Consider the following 22,827-nt stretch of genomic DNA (forward strand, 5'->3'; position numbering starts at 1 on the left):
CAAAGTCTCAAGAAAAAGAAGATTACGGTGCTTTACCGCCGCCAGTGTGAAGTACACACAGAAGAATTATATATTATATATTTAACAGAAAATACCGTTAATACTCACGACTTCATCTGCACTAGGTGAAAAGATTTATTTGGCCATACCGTGCGAAACTTAAGAAGATGCATTGGCAGAGAATGTGTTTACTATAAACGAAATAAAGCCATTTTAATAGTCCAAATCCTTCCTACCACAGATAAAGGTAGAATCTGAGAACCCCGAAACGATATTTGTGAGCCTTCCAATCACGTCATTTATCTAATACTTTGTTTAGGTGTAATGCGCGCGAAAGAAGTACATATTTCGCATAATTTGAGCTTCCGGAGACATTCAGCAGTTCATTCAGCCAGAAACTATCAACAGCTGATTACCGTAAACAAAATATAACCTCAAAGTTTCGCGGCGACAACGGAAATTACAGTGATATTTCTAAGTGTTTTAGTTCTAGTGAAAGTACAAAAATAGAATTTCAAAATGCTCTCGCCAGAAAAATTCATTTCGAAAATAAAGCCAGCATGTGAGGCGTTCCTCAGATCCTCCACCAGAGAAAATCTACATAGATTACGCAAAGAGATGGAAGAGGTGGAAGATTGCACGATTGATAGATTCCAATCCTACATCCTTTTTCCGTTAACAATGAGAATGGATGAAATTCAGGAGTAAGTCATCTCATGCTTTAATTTTTTGTCCATTACCAACATCCATTCGGTAAATTACAGACGAAGTAGTGGAGTGAAATTAGAACTGATAGCCACCATAGACTACATAATAAATCGAGTGAAAATAAGGGAGAAGAACGCCATAAAAACGATCCTTGTAATTTCGTTGAAGCAAGTCTATGACTTCGAAAGTGGTCACATCAACGAAAGTTCATCTGAGGATTTGAAACTTGCAATGATAAGCGTATTGTCCAGTACATTGCGCAGATCATCTTATGATACACTGGAAAGCTTCTACACGAAGGAGAACGCTGGGTTCATTGGGAAGATTGCCGTGGCCTGTGTAGAACTCATCGACAAGGAAAGATACAAAAAGTTAAGGTAGTTTTTTTTAGCATTCTTTTAATTACATACTTGCAATGTCGCACCTCTTTCAGAATTGCGGCTATGGAATGTCTGATGAGCGCATTTTATGTGTACGACGCGGCTGATTTTTCGGATATTGTTATGAGGCATGCCGTCGCTAATATCGTTTTTGCATTTCTTCCGAAAATCATTTCGACTTTAGTATTAGTGGCTACTGGTGATGAAATTCAAGGACAGCAAGTAATAAAGGTGAGTACTAAAATATTTATTAAGCCGAAAGCGGTTTTCGACTTCTGATAAAAGAGAATTTACCGAGAAGTTTACATTCCTCTATTATTTTGCACCTGAGAGAACAGATGCATGGTATAACTGCCAATCGGTTTGTCATTCCTCAATGTCCTAATCAGGATGTCGACGGTGTAGCCGGTACAATGGCGTAGCTGAGATTTGTTCATACCAAAACGCCATTAAGTTCCCGATTGACAGTATCAATCACTTTCAATGTACTGCTGCCATAGTGGTCCAGAAACAACATTGAGGTGAAGTAGTTGCATTTCCAGATTTTTAACGCAGCAGCAAAGACGGAGTTTAATGATCCATTGTAGCCCTCCTTATCCCCATTCAAAGCTGCGTGAATAATGTCATCCGTAGCAAAAAATTACCATTGTAGTTGCAAAGTGCAAACCTTCAGATTCCACTTTTGTCTTCAAATCACTCCCAAGATTTAGGTGTATTTTATGTAGTCAAATGTCATTCTAATAATAGTTATTAACTTCTCTGGAATGTCGCTCCTACATGAACATGATTCGTAGTGAATCTAAATTCCGCTCACTATTCCGCAAGGATAATGGTGTGAATATTTTCAGTTCTTTTTGTCGCAAAGAGGGAAGCTTTCAAGATATTGATGCGGTCCAGGATTATCTTCGCCGCTTTCTTTGCTTTAGCAGGGAAAACGCAAACACATCTTCTGTTATCGCACTCAGTTACTTTCTTCTGATTTTAATGGTCATCTTTTTCTTCCACTCAGTTTTTGTAAGCTGAAATAGGCTCTGTTGGCTGACAACCGTGCGCGGATTTCATCATCGTAGCTGTTATCGGTTGTGATTTTCGACCCTAGATAGGAGAAATTATCAACGGTCTCAAAGTTGTAGTCCCCTATCTTTATTCTTCCCGTTTGACCAGTGCAGTTTGATGTTGGTTGGTTTGTCTTCGGTGCTGACGTTGTCTTGCCTTCATTGATGTGCAGCCCAAGATCTCGCGCCGCCTGGTCAATCTGGATGAAGGCAGTTTGTACGTCTCGGGTGGTTCTTCCCATGATGTCGATATTTTCAGCATAGGCCAGTAGTTGGGTGGACTTAAAGAGGATCGTACCTCTTGCATTTACCTCAGCATCACGGATCACTTTCTCGAGGACCAGGTTAAAGAGGGCGCATGATAGGGCATCCCCATGTCCCCCAGTCCCCAGTGTTTCCATCGCTTGCCGCAGAGAGAAAATCTGATCTGTTGCTGATTTGCCTGGAGTGAAACCTCTTTGGTATGGGCTAATGATGTTCTGGGCGTATGGCGCTATCCGGCTTAGCAAGATAACGGAGAATATCTTATAGATGGTACTCAGCAACGTGATACCTCTATTATTGCTGCACTGTATGATATCTCCCTTTTTATGTATGAAACAGACGATGCCTCGTTGCCAATCGCCAAGCATTGATTCACTGTCCCATACCTTTAGCACAAGTTGATGAACCACTTGGTGTAACTGGTCCCCTCCATATTTAACCAATTCGGTTGTAATCCCATCGGATCCTGGCGACTTATGATTTTTTAGCCGATGAATTGCACGCACTGTTTCTTCTATACTTGGTGGTGGCAGTATTTGTCCAACGTGTTCAGTTGGCGGGAACTCCAACTCGCCGATGTTCTGGTTGTTCAGTAGCTCATCAAAGTCCTCAACCCATCGCTCCATTATGCCCATGCCCGCTCGACGGATTTCGCGATAAGTCTCTGCACGTGCCCGCGTTCTTTGAGAATGCAACATTACACGGTATGCGGCATTCTTCCGTTCCGTTGGTAGCTTACATTCATCGTCAAACCAACCGTTCCAACACCTTTTGCGGCTGGGGCCAAGTATGTTTTTGGCCGTATCAATGATAACGTTCTTCAGGTGGTTGTGAAGATTATTTCTTGATGCTTCACCTCCAGGTCCTCTGTTGACTGCGCTTATTGCGGCATCCATTTCCCTCTTATAGGTGTTGCGGAGGGCTGTATTGTGGATGGCTTCAATGTTAACTCTCACCTGATTGTCAGAGGGGATTCTGGGTGGTGCTGTTATTCGAACTCGGAGCACCATGACAACGAGACAGTGATCCGAGTCTATGTTGGCCCCCCTATATGTTCTGACATTCATTAAGGCTGATTGGTGGCGGCGTTCAATCAACACTTGGTTAATTTGGTTGAAAGTGGTCCCGTCTGAAGAGGCCCATGTATGTTTGTGGACCCCTTTCCGCAGTCCGTTATCATTTGTATCTTGGTGTAAGCTATGGGAGTCAACGTATCGCCTGGATACTTGGCTGTTAAAATCCCCAAGTATGATTTTGATATCATATCTGGGACAGGCTTCGAGGGTTCGTTCTACTGCCTCGTAGAAAGTATCCTTCTCCAACTCTGCAGTCTCCTCTGTAGGGGCGTGAACATTAATGAGGCTTATATTTCTAAACTTGCCTCGCAAGCGCAGAGTGCATAGCCGCAAATCGTTATTCCTTTGCCGTCGCCGGGTTCGCCGTTGTGTAATCCGTCCAGTCCGAGGCACCTGTGGTGGCTCCGTAACAAGTTGTTTTCCATGTAGGTTTGTCAGCTCTACCCAACCCTCAACCTGGAGGACCAGTTGGTACAATTTGTCCCGTTTTTAGATGCGTAAAATGTAATGTATGTATGTAATCCTGTAGTGTACCGTTACGGTCTTGAATGAAGTGCTCTAAAACACTTCAAGGCCCTGATCCAGTTTGGATTTTTCCGGCAACGATTATTATTATTCCGAGTTATCACAATCTCGGCAGGTGCCGGATTTTACCTAATACAAGCACTAAGTGCCAAGCATTTAGGCTCGGACGATCCTACCTACTTAAAAACTAAAGGGGCGCTGGTGGTGGTGGCCGGTGGTAGGTCAGTGGGAGAATTCGTGGAGTACTCCCCGCAACATCGAGCTCGTATGCAGAATGGTGTACTTCTGCATGGTTTGAACCAGACTGTGCGAAAGCCCAAGGACATCAAGGGAAGCCGTGAGGGATTTTACAATACCTGTAGCTGACAATATTATGGGAACTACAACCACCCACTCGAGATGTCAAATTTCTTTGATTTCCCGAGCCAATGGCTCATAGTTCACCTTCTTCTGCACGTATTTCCGTTCAATGTTGCTATTATGGGGGATAGCAACTTCAATAATATACGCGGAGCGACCCGCCTTGTCAACTATGTCAGGCTTGTTATATGCAGTATGGCAATCAGTCAGAACTTGTCGGTCCCATACATGCTGTAAGCAGAACTATTAAGTACTGCTTGCGGCTCATATCGGTAAACCGGACATGTTCCGGTGATCAGCCCATGGTTGTATGCAAGGTTTTGATTGATAACCTTTTATGGTGATGTATTGCATCGGTGCCATAACAGTACAGCCAGAAATGAGATGGTCTAACGTCTCTAACGCCGAACCACATATTCTGCACTGGTTGTTGTCCACCCGTTCTTTCATGATGAGCTTTTTATAAGCTCGGGTGGCGACCACGCCGTCCTGAATGGCACACATGAACCCCTCCGTCTCAGCAAAGAGCTCCCCAATACACAGCCGTCTGTTCGACAAATGCAAATCGATAAATGACTGTCGAAGACAAATCACGTGTTTACCGTGCATTGCCTTCGACTTCCATTCATCGATCCGCTCTTGGTCCGACTTTACGCCACTCAGAGGATTGAAAGATCAATCCTTTAAGTTAAGTGGAGTTAGCCCACAGACAGCCGCATACAAGAGACTCGCCCGCTCTTTGCTGTAAAAATAAGCGCGAAGCGAGTCGACTTGGTGATGATGTTGTGCCGCCAAATCAACTACGCCCCTACCTCCGATGTCACGAGGCAGGTTCATCCGCTCCACGGCAGACTTTGGATGATGCATTCGGAATTTGGACATAGTTGGCCGTATCCGCCGCTGGACGTTTTCCAGATCGGTCTTCGTCCGCAGCAATATTCTGAATGCATAAGCCAGTGAAGGGATAGCGAATACATTCAACGCGCTTATTTTATTCTTCCCCGAGAGATGCGATTTCAGCACCAGCTTTACACGTCGCAGGAATTTGGACAGCAGAGCATCCCTCAGATCACCAACTCAAGCATGGGTTCCTTGCAAAATTCCTAGGTACTTTTAGAAGTGTATCTCGGTCATAGCTTCGATGTGGAGGTCACCAATGCTATGTCCGGCATGTGGCTCGTGATGATCTTTGCGGATGGCTTGGATTCGATATTTGTCTAATCAAACTCCATCCGCATATCACGGCTGAACATGTCTATTATTTGCAACAGATTTCTAAGATGGTTGTCAGTACCAGCATAGAAGCTTGATGTCATCTAAGTACATCAAGTGTGTCAGTTCGCACTTAGCACGTAGGCCATACTTTATTGCAAAACCATGCCCTCTGGCATCATTCAGTAGCTATGAAAGGGGGTTCAGTGCCATACAAAACCAAAGGGGACTCAACGAATCCCCCTGGAAGATGCCCCTCCGTATAAGGATGGGCTCTGAGGTATTATCACCCTCAGATGTACGGACTGATAAGGTGGTATGCCACCCTTTCATGACTGTTGCCAAAAACTTTATTAGTTTCGGATCAATGCGATACAGATGTAAGATATCGATCAACCAGGTATACGGAACGCTATCAAAAGCCTTGACATAATCGATATAGCAACTAAAGAGGTTTCTTTGGCCTCTAGTTGCTTGTCCTACAACTACCGAGTGGATAATGAGTTGCTCTTTGCAACCCCTTGACCCAACTCGGCAGCCCTTCTGCTCCGCGGACAGAATGTTGTTGGTCTCGAGGTGTGCATTGACCCTTCCACTAATGTTGTCCTGCACCGTGTCCTTCTTAGGGATAAGGTAGGTAATTCCCGCAGTGAGGAAGGATGAAAATTCCTCTGTCCGACTGTGTACACTGGTAAATTTCTTTTACCAGAAATTCTGCACCCGATCCAGACCTGGGCCCCTCCAGCTCTTCGAGCTGTTTATGGCTCGTCGAACTTCCTCTTCGATAACGTTGGCAAAATTCACGCCAAGCATATTGGCATGGCGAATGCCTTCGGCGGTGATCCACTCAGCATGCTTCCGTCACCGAAAACTATATTGTCTGGACGCTCTGTTGGGATTCGTTGAAAGATCTGAAAAAGCTCCGCTGGTTCCTTGCGTTGCATTCTGGACACGTCTGGAATGACTTTCGTCATACCGTCGTAACCGACTGCATATGACAGAAAATTTCTGTTTTAGTGTGTCCAGAATTTCAACTACGGGTGTCTCACTGGGGATGGCATAGTTCCGCTATACCCTCTGCACTTTATTTCTCACCCGTCTGCTGGCATTGCCAGTGCTGATTTGAATCAGTCTAGCAATGTCCTGCCTTAGTGAGTGGATCTCTTTGGTCACTCAAACCAATGACACGAAAGCGAATCTTCTGCCCGTGCAATCTGATAGCCGCAACTACACCACAATACACAAGTGATTGTAGTTGCAACAGCGACATATCAGCACACAGCCGAGATGCAATCTCATCATTGATTTGAGATAGAATTCTCGGAGTTGCTGGAGATGCATAGAGCCTGGGAATACCTGGTCTATGCAAAGGATCCATACCCGAGAATTCTATACACGCTCTTTGGAATTCGTCCCGAACCTCAGCTGGATGGTGGAGAAGAGTGCTTCGGCGAGTACTGAAACTGTTGCCTGTAGTGCGGCGTGGTGTTGTTGATGCCGCCGCCTCTGCCCCCATCGACTCTCGGTCACCAGTTTCTCCAATGACCTCAAGTCGAACACCCTGATGGTGGCCGGGATTGTCGCTGCGAGTAATAAACCAGTACTGGTCTGTGATGATATTATTATTATTATACGAAAGCCGCCAGACCAAAACGAAATCCCTTCAAGAATGTAATTCTCTAGCTGTTTTCATTCGGTACGTCGACAATGTCTTCCATGAACTAATATGCAGAGGAGCCGTCGAAAAGTTGAAGAAAGTTGGAATGGACTTGAACTAGGCAAAATCTAACCTCATCCACGCGAAAATCGAATTTCTTGGCCAATATCCAACATTTCATCACCACTGGCCAAAATAAATGCGGTGAAAAATTTTCCTATGTCCAAGCCAATAAAAGACTTTTGAGTTATCTGAGATTGATCAAGTACTTCCGGAAGTTTATACCGGGCTACGTTCACATCGCACGAGTATTGAATGAATTGATGCGCAATGCATACAAAAGGAAAATCAAACTTACAGACGTTGAAACTATCGCAAAGGGTAAATTAACGTATCGTCCGGTATTGAAAATATACGATATAGATGCTGAAACGGAAATCCACATAGATACAATCATCGATAGTTACAGACCTGTGCTATTACAAAAGTGCAACAACGACGTTATATGGACCAGCAAGAAAACCTCGTACAGGAAAAATATACTTCGTATGAATTAGGAGTTCTGCCTATTATTCACGCTTTCAAACATTTCGCATTTTCGTCCTTGGGATTATGTAGCAGTATGTGATTGCGATTATGTAGCATTCCAACAACAATAAAGAAAGCCAACTTTCCCCGATGAGTCATGCAATAGGCTATGTATAGGTCCGGATCGCTCAAGTGGTTAAGCGCTGGGCTGTCGTAGCGAAAGGTCGTGGTTCAAATCTCACTGATGGCAGAGGGATTTATTATCGTGATTGGATGGCGAATAATAGTCGTCAGCTGTGAATAAGTACTTGAGTCAAACCAGGGTAATAATCTTGGACGAGCGAAATGCTGACTACATTACCTCCTACAGTGTACTGCAGTTTACCGTTATAGTCCTGAATGAAGTGCTCTAACACACTTCAAGGCCCTGATCCATTATGGATTGTTGTGCCAACGGTTATTATTATTATAGATAAGTTGGCCATAGAAGAATAAAAATTTATACGTCATTTTAATATTTCATCTTTCCAAGAAGACTATACACAGGAGGTGAAATTTCTAAGTAAGCTTTAAAATTCTACTGGACAAAAAAGATGACATCCGTTGTTCAGTCGAAATCGCAGTTGCGTTCTGCGCATCTTCACTGGCATTGGTTTTCATTTGTGGTGTTCATTTATGGTGTTAGCGCACGTGGCTTCATTTGTAATATAAATGTGCCAGCTTGATGCCAAAATCCATCCTAGACGGCGGCGATCCGAATCTGGAAACGTCACTTTGAAAATTCATTGTTTGTAACTGGTTTCCTTGTTACATGGATTCACACACATAGAAGCGCTATAAGAACACGACGCACAAAACAGATGCGCAGAAGGCACTGCGATCTTGAGTTCGCCTCAAACCGGAAGATTCATTTTTTGTCCTGCTTTTTTTTGACTAGTTTCATTTCCTGTATATAGTCTTTTTTGAACACAAAGAAAATTTCGACTTGTTCGCAAGCCATTTGAAGTCGACATGTTAGTGAATTTTTTTACAATGAAAAGTTTCCAATTATTTATCGATGGGTTTTACAGTTTAAACGGGGTGTTACCAACATTGAAGATGAACTAGGCGGCGGACATTCAAAAAGAGCAACAATACCAGAAACCATTGAGCACGTGCATGATATTGTTTGTGAATATACACGTTTGACTAAGCCTGAAATTGATGATAATTTCAGAGGAACCAGTATTCCGTATTTTACATGAAGAATTACATATGAACAAACTGTTCGGAAGATTCATCATCATCAACGGCGCAACAACCGGTATCCGGTCTAGGCCCAGTAAGAAACACCTCGGTTTTGTGCCGAGGTCCACCAATTCGATATCCCTAAAAGCTGTCTGGCGTCCTGACCTACGCTATCGCTCCATTTCAGGCAGGCTCTGCCTCATCTTCTTTTTTCTATCATTGATATTGCCCTTATGAACTTTCAGGGGTGGATCATTCTCATCCATACGGATTAGATGGCCCGCCCATCGCAACCTGTTGAGCCAGATTTTATCCACAGCCAGACGGTGATGGTATCGCTCATAGATTTCTTCGTTATGTAGGCTACGGAGTCGTCCATCCTCATGTAGCAGATCATTGTCTTGTACAATAAGAGCTTCGAGCCTATGGTGAGACGTTTCGAGCGGAACAGTTTTTGTAAGCTGAAATAGAATCTGTTGGCTGCCAACAACCGTGCGCGGATTTCATCATCGTAGCTGTTATCGGTTGTGATTTTCGACCCTAAATAGGAGAAATTATCAACGGTCTCAAAGTTGTATTCTCCTATCTTTATTCTTCCCGTTTAACCAGTGCGGTTTGATGTTGTTGGTTGGTTGGTTTTTGGTGCTGACGTTGCCACCATGTACTTCGTCCTGCCTTCATTAATATGCAGCCCGATATCTCGCGCCGCCTGCTTGATCTGGATGAAGGTAGAATGTACATCTGGAGTTGTTCTTTGCATAATGCCAATATTGTCAGCGTACACCAGTAGTTGGGTGGACTTAAAGAGGATCGTACCTCTTGCATTTACCTCAGCATTACGGATCACTTTCTCGAGGGCCAGATTTAGGGGGACGCATGATAGGGCATCTTCTTGTCTTAGATCGTTGTTGATGTTGACTGGTCTCGAGAGTGATCCTGCTATTTTTATCTGGCCTCACACACTGGTCAGGCTCAGCCTAGTTAGCCTTATCAATTTCATCGGAATACTCGGAATTCTCTCATGGCCGTGTACAGTTTTACCCTGGCTATGCTTTCAGATGGTGCACCGGATGGCCACATTCTAGCAGTTTTTCCATCGTTTGCCACAGAGAGAAAGATTGGTGTCGTAATAATGTGAATGCAATTCAAGAAAAACTTAATCGAAAAAATTGCCAAAGTAATTTGGAGCGTTTTATACAGAAATCTCTTTTTGTGCATTTTTTTATAACTATGGATGAGACTTGGATCTACCACCATGGTTCTAAATTGAAACAAGGACGTTTATAATATACTGGAAGTGATTGGTCACCTTCAAAACAGATAAAACTACAACGAGCGGCAAAAAGATTACGGCATCATTTTTTTTTTGGGATACAAAGACGATTTGGTGGGTTATTTATCTTCAGAAAGGTAAAACTATTAACTCTGAATGGTATTACATGTTTTTGGATTAATTGAAAGAAGAAGAACATCTAAAGTTCTAAAGTACGAATTGTTTGAACGCTCACCGTATTCAGTAAATTTGATTCCTAACGACTACTATCTCTTCAGAAACTTGAAACAATTTTTTCATGGAAAAAATTTATTGATACTAGAAGTGCTAAAAAGAGATAGAAACACAGTTTCTCGGATGACATCAACGAATAAAGGCTACAAATATCTGCTAATAATCATGGACAACTTAAGCAAGTTCGCGTAGATATACCCGGCAAAATCAACATTAAAAAAAACGAGTAATTTTCGGAGATTCCTTACGCATAATTACGGACGCTTCCAAACATTTTGAAACGTACTGCAACACAGAACCAAGAATATTTTTATAATCACTGGCGTATGGCGTGGAAAGGGTAAATAGAAAGAATTAATAGCGTAATAATACCATCCCTATCGAAGTTAACGCTAGACCAACCAGATTAACGTTTTCTCAAAGGACTACTTCGAAGTTGCACGAATTGTAAATCGCGAAGGTCCTCAAAAGATGACAACCGCATCAGGGTTGATGAAACCATGGTCATCAGAGTCCAATAACTTGTACAAAGGTCTATAGTTGTATCAGTTAAGAATATAGATAGTATATACCTTGTCATTTTTTCTTAATGTGTGACCTATCCACCGCTACTTCTGCCTTCTGATCAGCATGTCTACCGATATCTCCGTTCTAATATTGCAGAAATTGTCTAAATTATTATTTTTTTAAGAGGTGGAAATCTTTAAAAGACTGACACCAGGGTTCACGATCCCTGAGAGTGTGGGATTTTTACCCACAGGCTACGACTGACGTTACCTCATAGAGCAGCTATCCTTGCATATTTTAGTTTTTATTAGGAGGAGACCATGTGGTCAACCCCAGCACTGTTTGGCTTCACTGAGGAACTGGCCGTTCCTCAGTAGCTTATATCATCAGGCATCTTTTATATCAGCAAGTCATTTGGGTTTTCAGTCATCTCATTATATTAGAGATATCAGTCAATTTGACTGAGAGATATCAGTCAATGCTGACCACATTGCCTCCTAGTGTACCGTTACGGTCTTGAATGAAGTGCTCTAACACACTTCAAGGCCCTGATCCAACATGGATTGTTGCGCCAACGATTATTATTAATTTATTATCAGTCAATTTTCGGACTTAGTTATTTCGATGTTAGTTATGTCGATCAGAGTGTAGTCGGTGGCTATGCTTAATTGCTTATTCTTTGATGACTTCACTAATCAACTGTACTTTTAGGTCCCTATACAGATCCTCATTACGAATGAACCAGGGAGCGTCTACTATGTTTTTAATCACTTTATTTTGGAACGTTTGTATGACTTTCAGGTTTGATTCTTTGGCATAGTCGCAGAGTTGGATGCCGTATGTCCATATGGGCCTTAGGATCTGCCCGTAAATTAGCAACTTGTTGCCGAACGTCAGCTGTGTCCTCCGCAACAGCCAGTAAATTGGTCTGTATTTGGCATTTAACTTGTCCTTCTTTCTTAGGATGTGTCATTTCCAGCTGAGCGTGTCAAACTTGGATAACCTTACTCGCCTGTAGCGCATCTTGTCCGTTTATGATGACTTTAGCTGGATTCTCGTTTTTGTTTGTGAAGTTAATGTACTTTCGTTTAATTTTATTTTTCATTTCTTGGTTCATTCTACAATATCATCAATAACTGATTGTAGCTATATTTGTGCTTCCTCCGTAGTTCTGATACGTGGTAAGGATAGCAGTGCCATCTGCAAATGTGGCTATTTTGGCTTTTTCACAGCAAAGTATGTCATTGATGTACCAAAGAAAGAGTGTTGAGCCCAAGACACTTCCCTGCGATACACAAGCTGCAATTTTTTTTTTGCTTCATATTTCACTCTGAATAGGCGTTCCGATACACATGATTTTAAGGTCTCGAAAAATTCTACTGGGAGGTCCCACACTGCCACACTTTATCAAATGTCTCATTTGTCGCAACATCAAGAAAAATGGCTGAGCACACCTCGGTCTTTTCAGATCTTCAGTGGAAGGCTACTTACAGTGAATAGCTTGTGTCTTTTTGTACTATCAGATTTGAGATATGAAGGATTCGTTTTCAAGGTTTTGTTGAAAACGAGACCTTACTAAAATCGATTCACTGTCTGTCTATTTGCCTGTCATACGCATTTCTCAGAAACAGCTGTATTGATTGACACGAAGTTTGGTGAAAAGTGGGAACTTTGAACCCTCACACATGTGGTGAAATATATTGCTGCATGTTGAACTTAAGGGGGTCCCAATATACCTAAAAGATGAATGTATTATTTTTTTTTCATCAAATTTGTCCATGTGGAATATCAAATAAAAGGTCTCGATTAGTACTTTTCAAAGCAGTATTAGTTTTAGCATTGGTTACAAAGACGAGGGCCCGAAAAGATCAATTACTTGAAGGATCCATTCTCAGAAATTACCCAACCGAAATATGCGAAAAAAACATGGCAGTCCATGCACTAGGCCACAAAATACTCTCCCTTACGATATCTGTTCAAATAAAGTTAATAATAATACATTATTACAGTTTGAAAATTTATTGCGAACCTCGTTACGTTTATCCTAGATCAGGAAACCTTTGCAATAAGTAGACTTAGGTATGGAGCATCTTATGGGAAAGTTTAGTGGAAATCCTACTATTATTAATTAAGGTCTCTAGCTTGTTTGTCAGAGCGTCTCTGTAATTAGGCAGGACAGTGTATGATAAGGAGGATTGCTTTTCCAAGCCGCCTTTTGTATCCTCATCGAGTTGATAAGCAGTGTCGAATTGATCATTTATGCAAACTTTTACTTGGATGTACTTTTTGAATACTGTATTTATCTATTAGTCAGCCTGAGAGAATGGAAATTGCACTTTTGTGTTCGTCCTTCAACGCATTTTTTATCGGAAGCGGTTATAGTGATTGACACCAAATTTGGGGGAAAGATGGGAACTGTGGAGGCTCACACGTCGAATATAAGGGGAATGCTCCCAAAAATGGGATGTAAGTTTTTTTCACCAACAATAGTGATGTGGCGTATCAAATGAAAGCTCTCGGTTAGTACTTTCCAGTGTTAATTTTGACATTTGTTAGAAATGTGGAGAATGCGGAGGGTCGAAAGTGATAACTTCTTTTACGGACCCATTCTCAGAAACTACCCAAACGAAAATCAGAAAAAAATCAAGAGGCTGCCACTATATGGTGACTAGGCTCCGAAATACCCTTCATATCGATATCTGTTCAAATAAAGCTAATAATATACTATTTACTATAATTTTTAGTAATTGATTGCAAAACCCCCCTTATGTTCATCCTACAATCATGCAGCAATGTAGGCTATAATATAAAACATGATCCGACGAAGTTTGACGGAAATCGCACTATTTCTAACAAAGTTATAATAGGTCAAAGTTGTCGCTTCTGTGCAAATTTAAGACTGTGAATGTCAGTATCACGCCAAAGTGGATATTCTTACGAAATACGTGTTAGGTTCTAGTGGGCCAAATGTCCTTTCCACGCAAATGCTTTTATAAAAGAAACACACAAAGCCTTTCATACCTGAAGCGCCAGCTTTCGGTTTCCGACTTGTTTGCATGAAAGTGACCTCCTATAATGACGAAGCTCCCGATAAACTGGAAGAGTCGGAGCGGACAGTATATTGAGGAGATTTTCAAAACTTTGTTAAATAGTTGTACACCAATAATTACAAGCTTCATTTTTTCGTCTTCAGTTTTCTGTTCTTCGTGGTGTCTGATATCTTCTTTAATGGAGATTGTAGTTTCCCCTCTGGCTTGCTGACTGGAAACTGTTGCTCTTCTTGGTGCTTTGCAGTCAATTTGCATTCGATATTATGATTTTCAAGAAAATTTTCATTTGGTTTTTATTGTTATATTTTTGTCTCTCTACGTTATACTGCCTAAGTTTGTCAAAAATGTGTTTGTTTACTATCTGTTGTTCGTCAAGTTTTATGTTTAAAATGTCAAGTTCGCCAGTATTTGGTTACCACATCATTATCTTTGATTATTTTGATGATTATTGATTATCTTTGATTGGTCTTGCGTTACCACCTGCGAGTATTCTATTTTCTCGGATCTAACAACAGGAATCGGGTTATTTTTGCATTATTCAGGTTGTCGTTTATCAGGAGCAGCCAATTTTGGCGGCAGCGGTCCTTTACGTCTTAGCTTTCGTAATTCTTTCGCTACTCCATAGCCTCTGTAATTTTCCGGGTATTAGCTCTTACAATTCACACATTTTACCGGTGAAGCTCTGTTGCTTGGACACTTTGATAATTCATGGTCACCAACACCAACATTCATATAGCTCGAATTTCGATTAATATACCGTTGTGTGTGATTGGAACCTTGACATCTTTTACATTGGGCTATTAGGTCGCTAACTTTTCTCCTTTTTTTCTTAAGTGTAATCTCACGGTGTTTCTAGCGACTAAATTATTTGAAATAATTAAGATTTGCCTTTTCTATTCGCTCTTGATAGAGAGGCTTGAAGCACTGATGAAGGGAACAAGTGGTTTTCGAAATATCGGTATTTGCAAGGTGAATAAATAATACTAGCGAATAGAAAAGGCAAGTCTAAATTATATCAAATTTCTTTTCTTTCTTTTGACCTTCATATTAAGGATAACTCTTAAGTTATGAATTTTGTTTGGGTCTCCATTGTTTCTATTTTCGAAATATTGTTTCTCCCTTTTCATTAGAATTTTTTTTCTTTTTCCAATAGATTCATGGCGTCTAGGATCTTGAAACTATTTTCCTTTAGGTCTTCTACAATGTCGTTTTTTGGCACGTTAGGTGGAATCAAAGCCATATACTTGAGAGGCCTTTTGTTCATACGTACCATGGAATTTGTTCCATGTTGTGGCACTTACAGTGTGTACTTTCCAAACATTGTTGCTTAGAGCAATTATTGAGTGCTCGTTTACCATGACTGCCGATGGTAGGATTTTAACTTTCAGGTGTTTATCGATTCCGCTAATATTAATTAGCGGAAGGATTTCTATTTTCAGTTTCATTGCGTTTTTGGCTTTATCGCTTTTAGCGAGACTTTGTTTAATGATTTCCGATAACGAGTCTGCCTTTCTTGTTTGCAAAATTCAGTCAGTTTCTCAGCCAATTCTTCATCTGCGTGGTATCCTTTTGATTCATTTAAACAAGGACTGTTTCACTTCGCTGGGAATGTACTAGCCTAAAATGTTCTGTTGAGGATTTCGTTTTTCTGCTGCAGTCCTTTAATTTGCGAGCTAAGCTGTAGTTTCTCTAGCTTGTTGAGCTTCTCGGACAGTTTCTCATTTTGCATTGCCTGAGGTGTTGTCACTACATGACTAATTGGTTTTATAGTTTTAGGTTTTCCTTCCTTTGGCGTTAGTGGTATTTTTAAGGTTTTGTGTCAAACAAAACCTTATTAAAATCGATTCAATGTCTGTCTGTTTGTCACATGCACTTTTCTTCAAAACGGCTAAACCGATCCGAACGAAATTCGGTGGACAGATGGGAACTATGAAATCCCACGCATGTAGCGAGTGGCATAAATTTAGGTGGAGTTAAAGGGGGGCTCCCCATACATGCAAAGGGGGGATTAAAAAAAATTTTTCACCGGATATAGTCGCGTAGGGTATCAAATGAAAGGTCTCTATTTATACTTTCCGAAGCTGATATTAGTTTTGGGGTGAATTGCAAAGTACGTGAGTAAGGAGTCAAAATGTACGCACTTAAAGTGAGATAGGACTCATTTTCCGAATCTGCCCAACCTAAAAATCCGAAAAAAATCAGGGTGGTACGCTTTGAAATCTAGGCCTTAAAATATGTTCCATTTCGATATCTGCTCAAATGAACTTACTAATAGTATATTACTACTTTTTAGAAATTTTCTGAAAAACCCCCCTTAAATTCATCCTAGGACTTCTGAATTTTGTATCCGCATAGAGGACAATATTTCGTATATACGTGCTAAATTTTATGGAAATCTGGCCATTAACGCCAAACTTATAGTAGTTCAAACTTAGCAATTTCGCGCGAATTAACTGCTTCCAAAGCCATGCAAATAAAATGCTGACGTCATAATTAACCGAAATAATTGACACTCGCGTGAAATATTAAAGTCGCATTTATGACGAATCTACTTAACTGCAGCCCCTTTTATGGTTTTGTGTAAAATACTTAGATGAGATCTAATCTTCGAGAGATCTCCCATTCCGGTATCTGCTCAAATAAATTTACTAATAGTATATTATCAACTATTAGAAATTAACTAAAAAACTCCCCTTAAGTTCATTCATACAAAATTTTGCATCGACAGAGAGCCAGCCTTTTGCACACACATGCCAAGTTCCATGGAAATCCAACTATTAGTGTCAAAGTTATAGAAGTTCAAACTTATCAATTTCGTGCGAATTACCAGCATACTAAGCCATACAAATAAGATGGTGACGTCATAATTAACGAGAATAATTGACATTCGAGTAGAATATTAAAATTTCATTTGTAAAACAAAACCACATTAAAATCGGTTCGATGTCTGTCTGTCCGTCTGTCTGTTACAGGCACTTTTCTCAGAAACGGCTATACCGATTGACACGAAATTTGGTGAGAAGGTGGGACCTGTGGACCCCCAGATATGCAGTGAGTGATATCCTCCTACGTTGAGATTTTGGGGGGGGGGGGGGGGGGGAGTCCCCATACATGTAAAAGGGGGGTGTTAAAATTTTTTTCTCCAAATATTGTCATGTGGGGTATCAAATGAAAGGTCTCGATTAGTACTTTTCGAAGCTTGTTTTCGACTTGTTTTTATTTGGGTTAAATTTTTTATCGATTGTGGTGATCTTGTGAACTCCTATTAAAAGGGTCGATCAAATGGATTTTCAAATACAACTGGTCCGGCACCTGAGGTATATAACATATTCCACTGTGTTTTGTTCCATTGCATATGGGTGAGTGCAATTTGTACCTCTTGTCAGGTTCAGCGGACTCTGTATTAAAGTGTGCGCTGGGACGCCGCGAACACATTCAACCCCTAAATTATAATGACGAATAATAAGGATATATATATATTATATATAGAATTAGATATTAATAATATTGTACCATAATTCGACTAAGAAATTTGATTTTTGCATTAAATGATGGTTTTGAATCACAAATTTTCGATTTTCAGACGGCAATCAAAACTGCCGGTCGTATACTCTGTCTCATATTCGAGGACTATAACAAAGATCAGAATGAAACCGAACTTCAGGTGAATGACTTCCTTCAACTAGTTAAGGCAGCTTCAACGTCGGGTGAAGATTCATCACCATCACAATCGGATGATGAAGTTCTGGCGATGAATCTTCAATCAAAACCAATGGAAGAACGCTTGAAAACCTTGCAAACATTGGAACGGAGTAATGCATGGCTTGGTGCATCATCACGAAAACTTCGGAAAACTCTTAGAGGCATGGACAGAATACGGGCAAGCTCATCGAATCAAGTTCGTGAAGAATTTGCAACAATGTGTTGCACATTAATTGAAAAATGTTACAAACATTTGAACGCAAATTTTAATATATTCTTGGAGAATGTTTTTGCCCTATCGCAAGATGAAGACCAAAGAATTCGTGCTATATGTGTAGATTTCCTTGGAAGAGTGAATAAAGATCCAGTGTTGTCGCCCATATTATCTGCAAGTGTTGATGAATTATTGCAGATGCATTTAGTAAAGTTACCACGAGTTATAAACCGATGGGACGACACTGAACAACTAACCGAATTCCTATTTTGGAAAGGCTTAGTCGACAATACATCAGATGATATATTGGCAGCTGCCTTTACTGTCGATAAGAAATGTAAACAATTCTGTGACTGCCTCTTTCAGGCCTTAGAACTTAAATTGGACAATGAATTGTTGAAGGAAGAATACGCAATCAGAGATGTTGAAGAAGATATAAACGAGGTGAAGCCATTTTATTGGAGAAGATTCGAAAAAATTAACGATGAAAGGGTTATTGCTTTGATCAAGGACATAGTTTCGGCTTTGGGGCAGATGCAAAAAGTTGGGAGTATGCTTATTAATCATTTATGGAAAATTTTAGAACATGATTTACCAGATATAAATGAAGTTATTTTGATCTATGTTTTCTTGCTAAATGATTTTCTGCCTTATGACCCTCACCTTGAAAATCACATCTTCACCTTGCAAGAACTTTTGGAAGAGCGTCGATGGAATTTGGAGTTACGAGCGAATGAAATGCCCCGACTACCATTGAAAAACGTATGTTTTCTATTGGAACGAAGTTTTAAATTGAATATACCCGAATGATATCTTTCACAGAACACGTGTTGGTATGTTGAACGTACACCTGGACTTTATGAATCCGCGGTCGAGATTCGGACACAAGATGTGAGTGATAGAGACTATGGTAAGTGATACCATTCGTTTTATGTAAGCAAAAGATATATTTATGTAATTATAAATGTTCACCCATACAGAGGAATTTATGGCAAATATTTCGGCTTGAATTAAGGTAATATCTGCTATTGTTATTATTAGTAATAAGCCGCATAGGCATTAGAGTCTCTGCTTTGGATGTTAAATTAATTAGGCTGGCCAATTTTTGTCTACGACGTGACAACATATTAATTTCTTCGGAGTTACTGGAAAAAATGAACAGTTAAACGTGTTAAATGGGTCTCCTACTCCGTTCTTTTTGTAGCGACGCTAAAGGGATGTGCATTTTCGGCATGTTTCTGCATTTTACAGATTAAAGCAACAGGAAGAAATATCGGAAACATTTCTCAATGAGGCTTTCACAATATTCGGCGGCTCTTCTACTAAAATTGAAGAGGAAGTGGTATTGCAGTACATCTCAGGAACTCCACCATCTAATGATTCTATTTTGATGTTTAATTCTATTTACTAGAACTACACACTTAGGTGCGAACGGTCGTTCACGATTACTATTCGTTATATTGATGAGCTGTGGTCAATCTTCCCCCATTCCTAGCACTCCTATAGCATATACAATGATTCAAAATAGACAATCGATTTAGCATTGTATTTCATGTCGATTGCTGAAGTTTGCATTTTTTATGAAAAGTTCTGAATATCGTAGTTTCTGCAATTATGCATTATTCATGAAAATTAGTCAAATTGGAAATAATATTTAAATAATAATACATCTTCAATAAATAGTCATTCATAGACTGACGACACATCAAGTTATTCAACTAATTAGTATGGCGGGCTAAGTGCCGTTTTTACTGTAACCAAAGTATTGGGGTATACCGATGGCACTGCGCTCTATATTCATAAACGAGCAAACAGAACAAGTAAAAGGACATGCCATTAAAAACTATCGTTCGACCTTCTTAGTCATCATATTTGTTTATTTATTCAATATGTAGTTGCATTTTTGGTAATTCAGTAACACCCAAATCCTTGCAACGAATAAAAACATGATCCCTTTTTCAATTTTTTCTTGAATTGTAAACTGTAGGATTGAATACTTTTCAGGGTTCCCTATGTATACAAAGTATTCAATCTCTTTTTCAAGAGGTAATTCCTAACAATCTTACGTACGTACGTAATACGTACGGTACTGCCCGGATTAGATACCATTTAAGAGAACTGAGATTATTTTCGCGTACGTCGTAATTATAAATATCATTGGCCCCTTAATGGAGCACAACGCATGAACCACATCTACGTTATCGTTACATCATCGCTGAAATCTATTCTCCAGGATATCTCGAGAAACTTTCACTTATCCACTCTGTTGCGCGATGTAACTATTAAAGTGTGACCTATCTATTGCTACTTCCATCCTCTTTCAACACATGTACTGGTACCTGGCCCATATGCCGACCTACTTTTTTGCTGGTTGTGAGGTTGTGTTGCGCCAGAACACCACCATTAAGGGTGCATTGGCCGAGGTGGTCTGTTCTATACTGCTTCTGTAAATTTATCGCTTATAATAATAATAATAATAAGCCGAAGCCGGTCCCAAGCCCGGTTGTGAAAGGAGGAGGGATAGATAGTTTCAGTCTGAATGGCTGTACACCACCGCAGCGTCTCAGGGGGTAGGTGAGGAAAGTGCAGGAACTTTGCAGTCTTGCAGATTACTCACTAAGGAAGCTATCTCAACACCTGGCAGCTAGGGATAAAATGCACCACCAACAATGAGAAGAAGGAGAAGTTTGAGGTCCGGTACGGATAACCGGCGGGAGTCGTCTGACTTGGTGACTGGGTCGGGCTCTCGTAATGGACAGCACGGCGTCGAAACCGCTAGTCGTGGGGCGGTTCGACGTCTAGGCGCCACGACGACCAGGAGCACAGCTCCGCCTGCTGCAGCTGTTTCGCCACAATCTGTGGCGACCACTTCAGCAGGTTCGCGTAGGAAGCGGATGAAATGGACTGAAGAAATGAACCTCTTCATCATCCGCTCCTACTACGAAATAACGGCGGGGGCGGGTATAACATCTTACCGCCCCTTGTTGCACCAGAGATTCGTCGAGCGTTTCCCGCAATTCGCGCACGTGACTGTGCAGCGAGTCGCAGACCAGTACCGCTTTATTACTCGCAGCGACACAATCCCAGCCACCATCAGGGAGCGTGTTCGACTTGAAGTCATCGGGGAAACTGGTGACCGAGAGTCGATGGGGCAGAGGCGGCGGCATCAACAACACCACGCCGCACTGCAGGCAACAGGTTCAGTACTCGCCGAAGCACTCTTCTCCACCGTCCAGCTGAGGTTTCCGCTGAGGTTCGGGACGAATTCCAAAGAGCGTGTATGGAATTCTCGGATATGGATCCTTTGCATAGACCAGGTATTCCCAGGCTCTATGCATCTCCAGCAACTCCGGGAATTCTACCTCAAATCAATGATGAGATTGCATCTCGACTGTGTGCTGATATGTCGCTGCTGCAACTACAATCACTTGTGTATTGTGGTGCAGTTGCGGCTATTAGATTGCACGGTCAGAAGATTCGCTTTCGCGTTATTGGTTTGAGTGACAAAAGAGATCCACCATGGAAAATTCGTCTGGAACGTCGGCGGGACTCACTAAGGCAGGACATTGCTAGACTGATTCAGATCAGCACTGGCAGTGCCAGCCGACGGGTGAGAAATAAAGTGCAGAGGGTTTACCGGAACTATGCCATCCCCTGTGAGACACCCGTTGTTGAAATTCTGGACACACTAAAACAGAAACTTTCTGTCATATGCAGTCGGTTACGACGGTATGGCGAAAGTTATTACAGACGTGTCCAGAATGCAACATACGCGAGGAACCAGCGGAGCTTTTTCAGATCTCTCAACGAATCCCAACAGAGCGCCCAGACAATACAGTTCTCGGTGACGGAAGCGAAAGAGTATTGGGGTGGACTTTGGGGGTTACCTGCCCAGCATGCTGAACATGCTGAGTGGATCACCGCCGAAGGCACCCGCCATGCCAATACACCTGGCATGAATTTCGCGGATGTTACCGAAGAGGAAGTTCGACGAGCCATAAACAGCTCGAAGAACTGGAGGGGCCCAGGTCTGGATTGGGTGCAGAATTTCTGGTATAAGAAATTTACCAGCGTACACAGTCGGTTGGCACGCAGTATAAATGAGGTCATGAATCGGCCGGAGGAATTTCCACCTTTCCTCACTGCGGGGATTACCTACCTTATCCCTAAGAAGGACACGGTGCAGGACCCCGCAGACACAAGACCGATCACTTGCTTACCAACCCTCTACAAATTCATCACGTCCATTATTAGTGGAAGGATCAATGCGCACCTCGAGACCAACAACATTCTGTCCGAGGAGCAGAAGGGCTGCCGAGTTGGGTCAAGGGGTTGCAAAGAGCAACTCATTATCGACTCGGTAGCTGTAGGACAATCAACTAGAGGCCAGAGAAACCTCTTCAGTTGCTATATCGATTATGCCAAGGCTTTTGATAGCGTTCCGCACACCTGGCTAATCGACATCCTACATCTGTATCGCATTGATCCGAAACTAATAAAGTTTTTGGCGACAGTCATGGAAGGGTGGCATACCACCTTATCAGTCCGTACATCTGAGGGTGCTAATACCTCAGAGCCCATCCGTATACGGCGGGGCATCTTCCAGGGGGATTCATTGAGTCCCCTTTGGTTTTGTATGGCACTGAACCCCCTTTCATGGCTACTGAATGATGCTAGAGGGCATGGTTTTGCAATAAAGTATGGCCTACGTGCTAAGTGCGAACTGACACACTTGATGTACTTAGATGACATCAAGTTGTATGCTGGTACTGACGACCATCTTAGAAGTCTGTTGCGAATAATAGACATGTTCAGCCGTGATATTCGGATGGAGTTTGGATTAGACAAATGTCGA

The 22,827-nt window shown here is 41.5% G+C and overlaps 1 protein-coding gene across 1 annotated transcript in view; it reads left to right on the forward strand.

Annotated features, from left to right (window-relative positions):
* Positions 1-451: 451 nt before the first annotated feature.
* LOC119653027 (TELO2-interacting protein 1 homolog) overlaps positions 452-22,827 on the forward strand; it is a 31,699-nt gene continuing 9,323 nt past the window's right edge. Inside the window, exons 1-5 of the mRNA XM_038057471.1 lie at positions 452-704; positions 765-1,085; positions 1,142-1,319; positions 17,640-18,734; positions 18,795-18,882. Of these exons, the coding sequence (XP_037913399.1) occupies positions 520-704; positions 765-1,085; positions 1,142-1,319; positions 17,640-18,734; positions 18,795-18,882 (1,867 nt within the window). The 5' untranslated portion in view covers positions 452-519. The remainder of the gene's footprint in view (positions 705-764; positions 1,086-1,141; positions 1,320-17,639; positions 18,735-18,794; positions 18,883-22,827) is intronic.

The sequence above is a fragment of the Hermetia illucens genome, chromosome 3 (genome assembly GCF_905115235.1).
Source record: "Hermetia illucens chromosome 3, iHerIll2.2.curated.20191125, whole genome shotgun sequence".
NCBI lineage: Eukaryota > Metazoa > Arthropoda > Insecta > Diptera > Stratiomyidae > Hermetia > Hermetia illucens.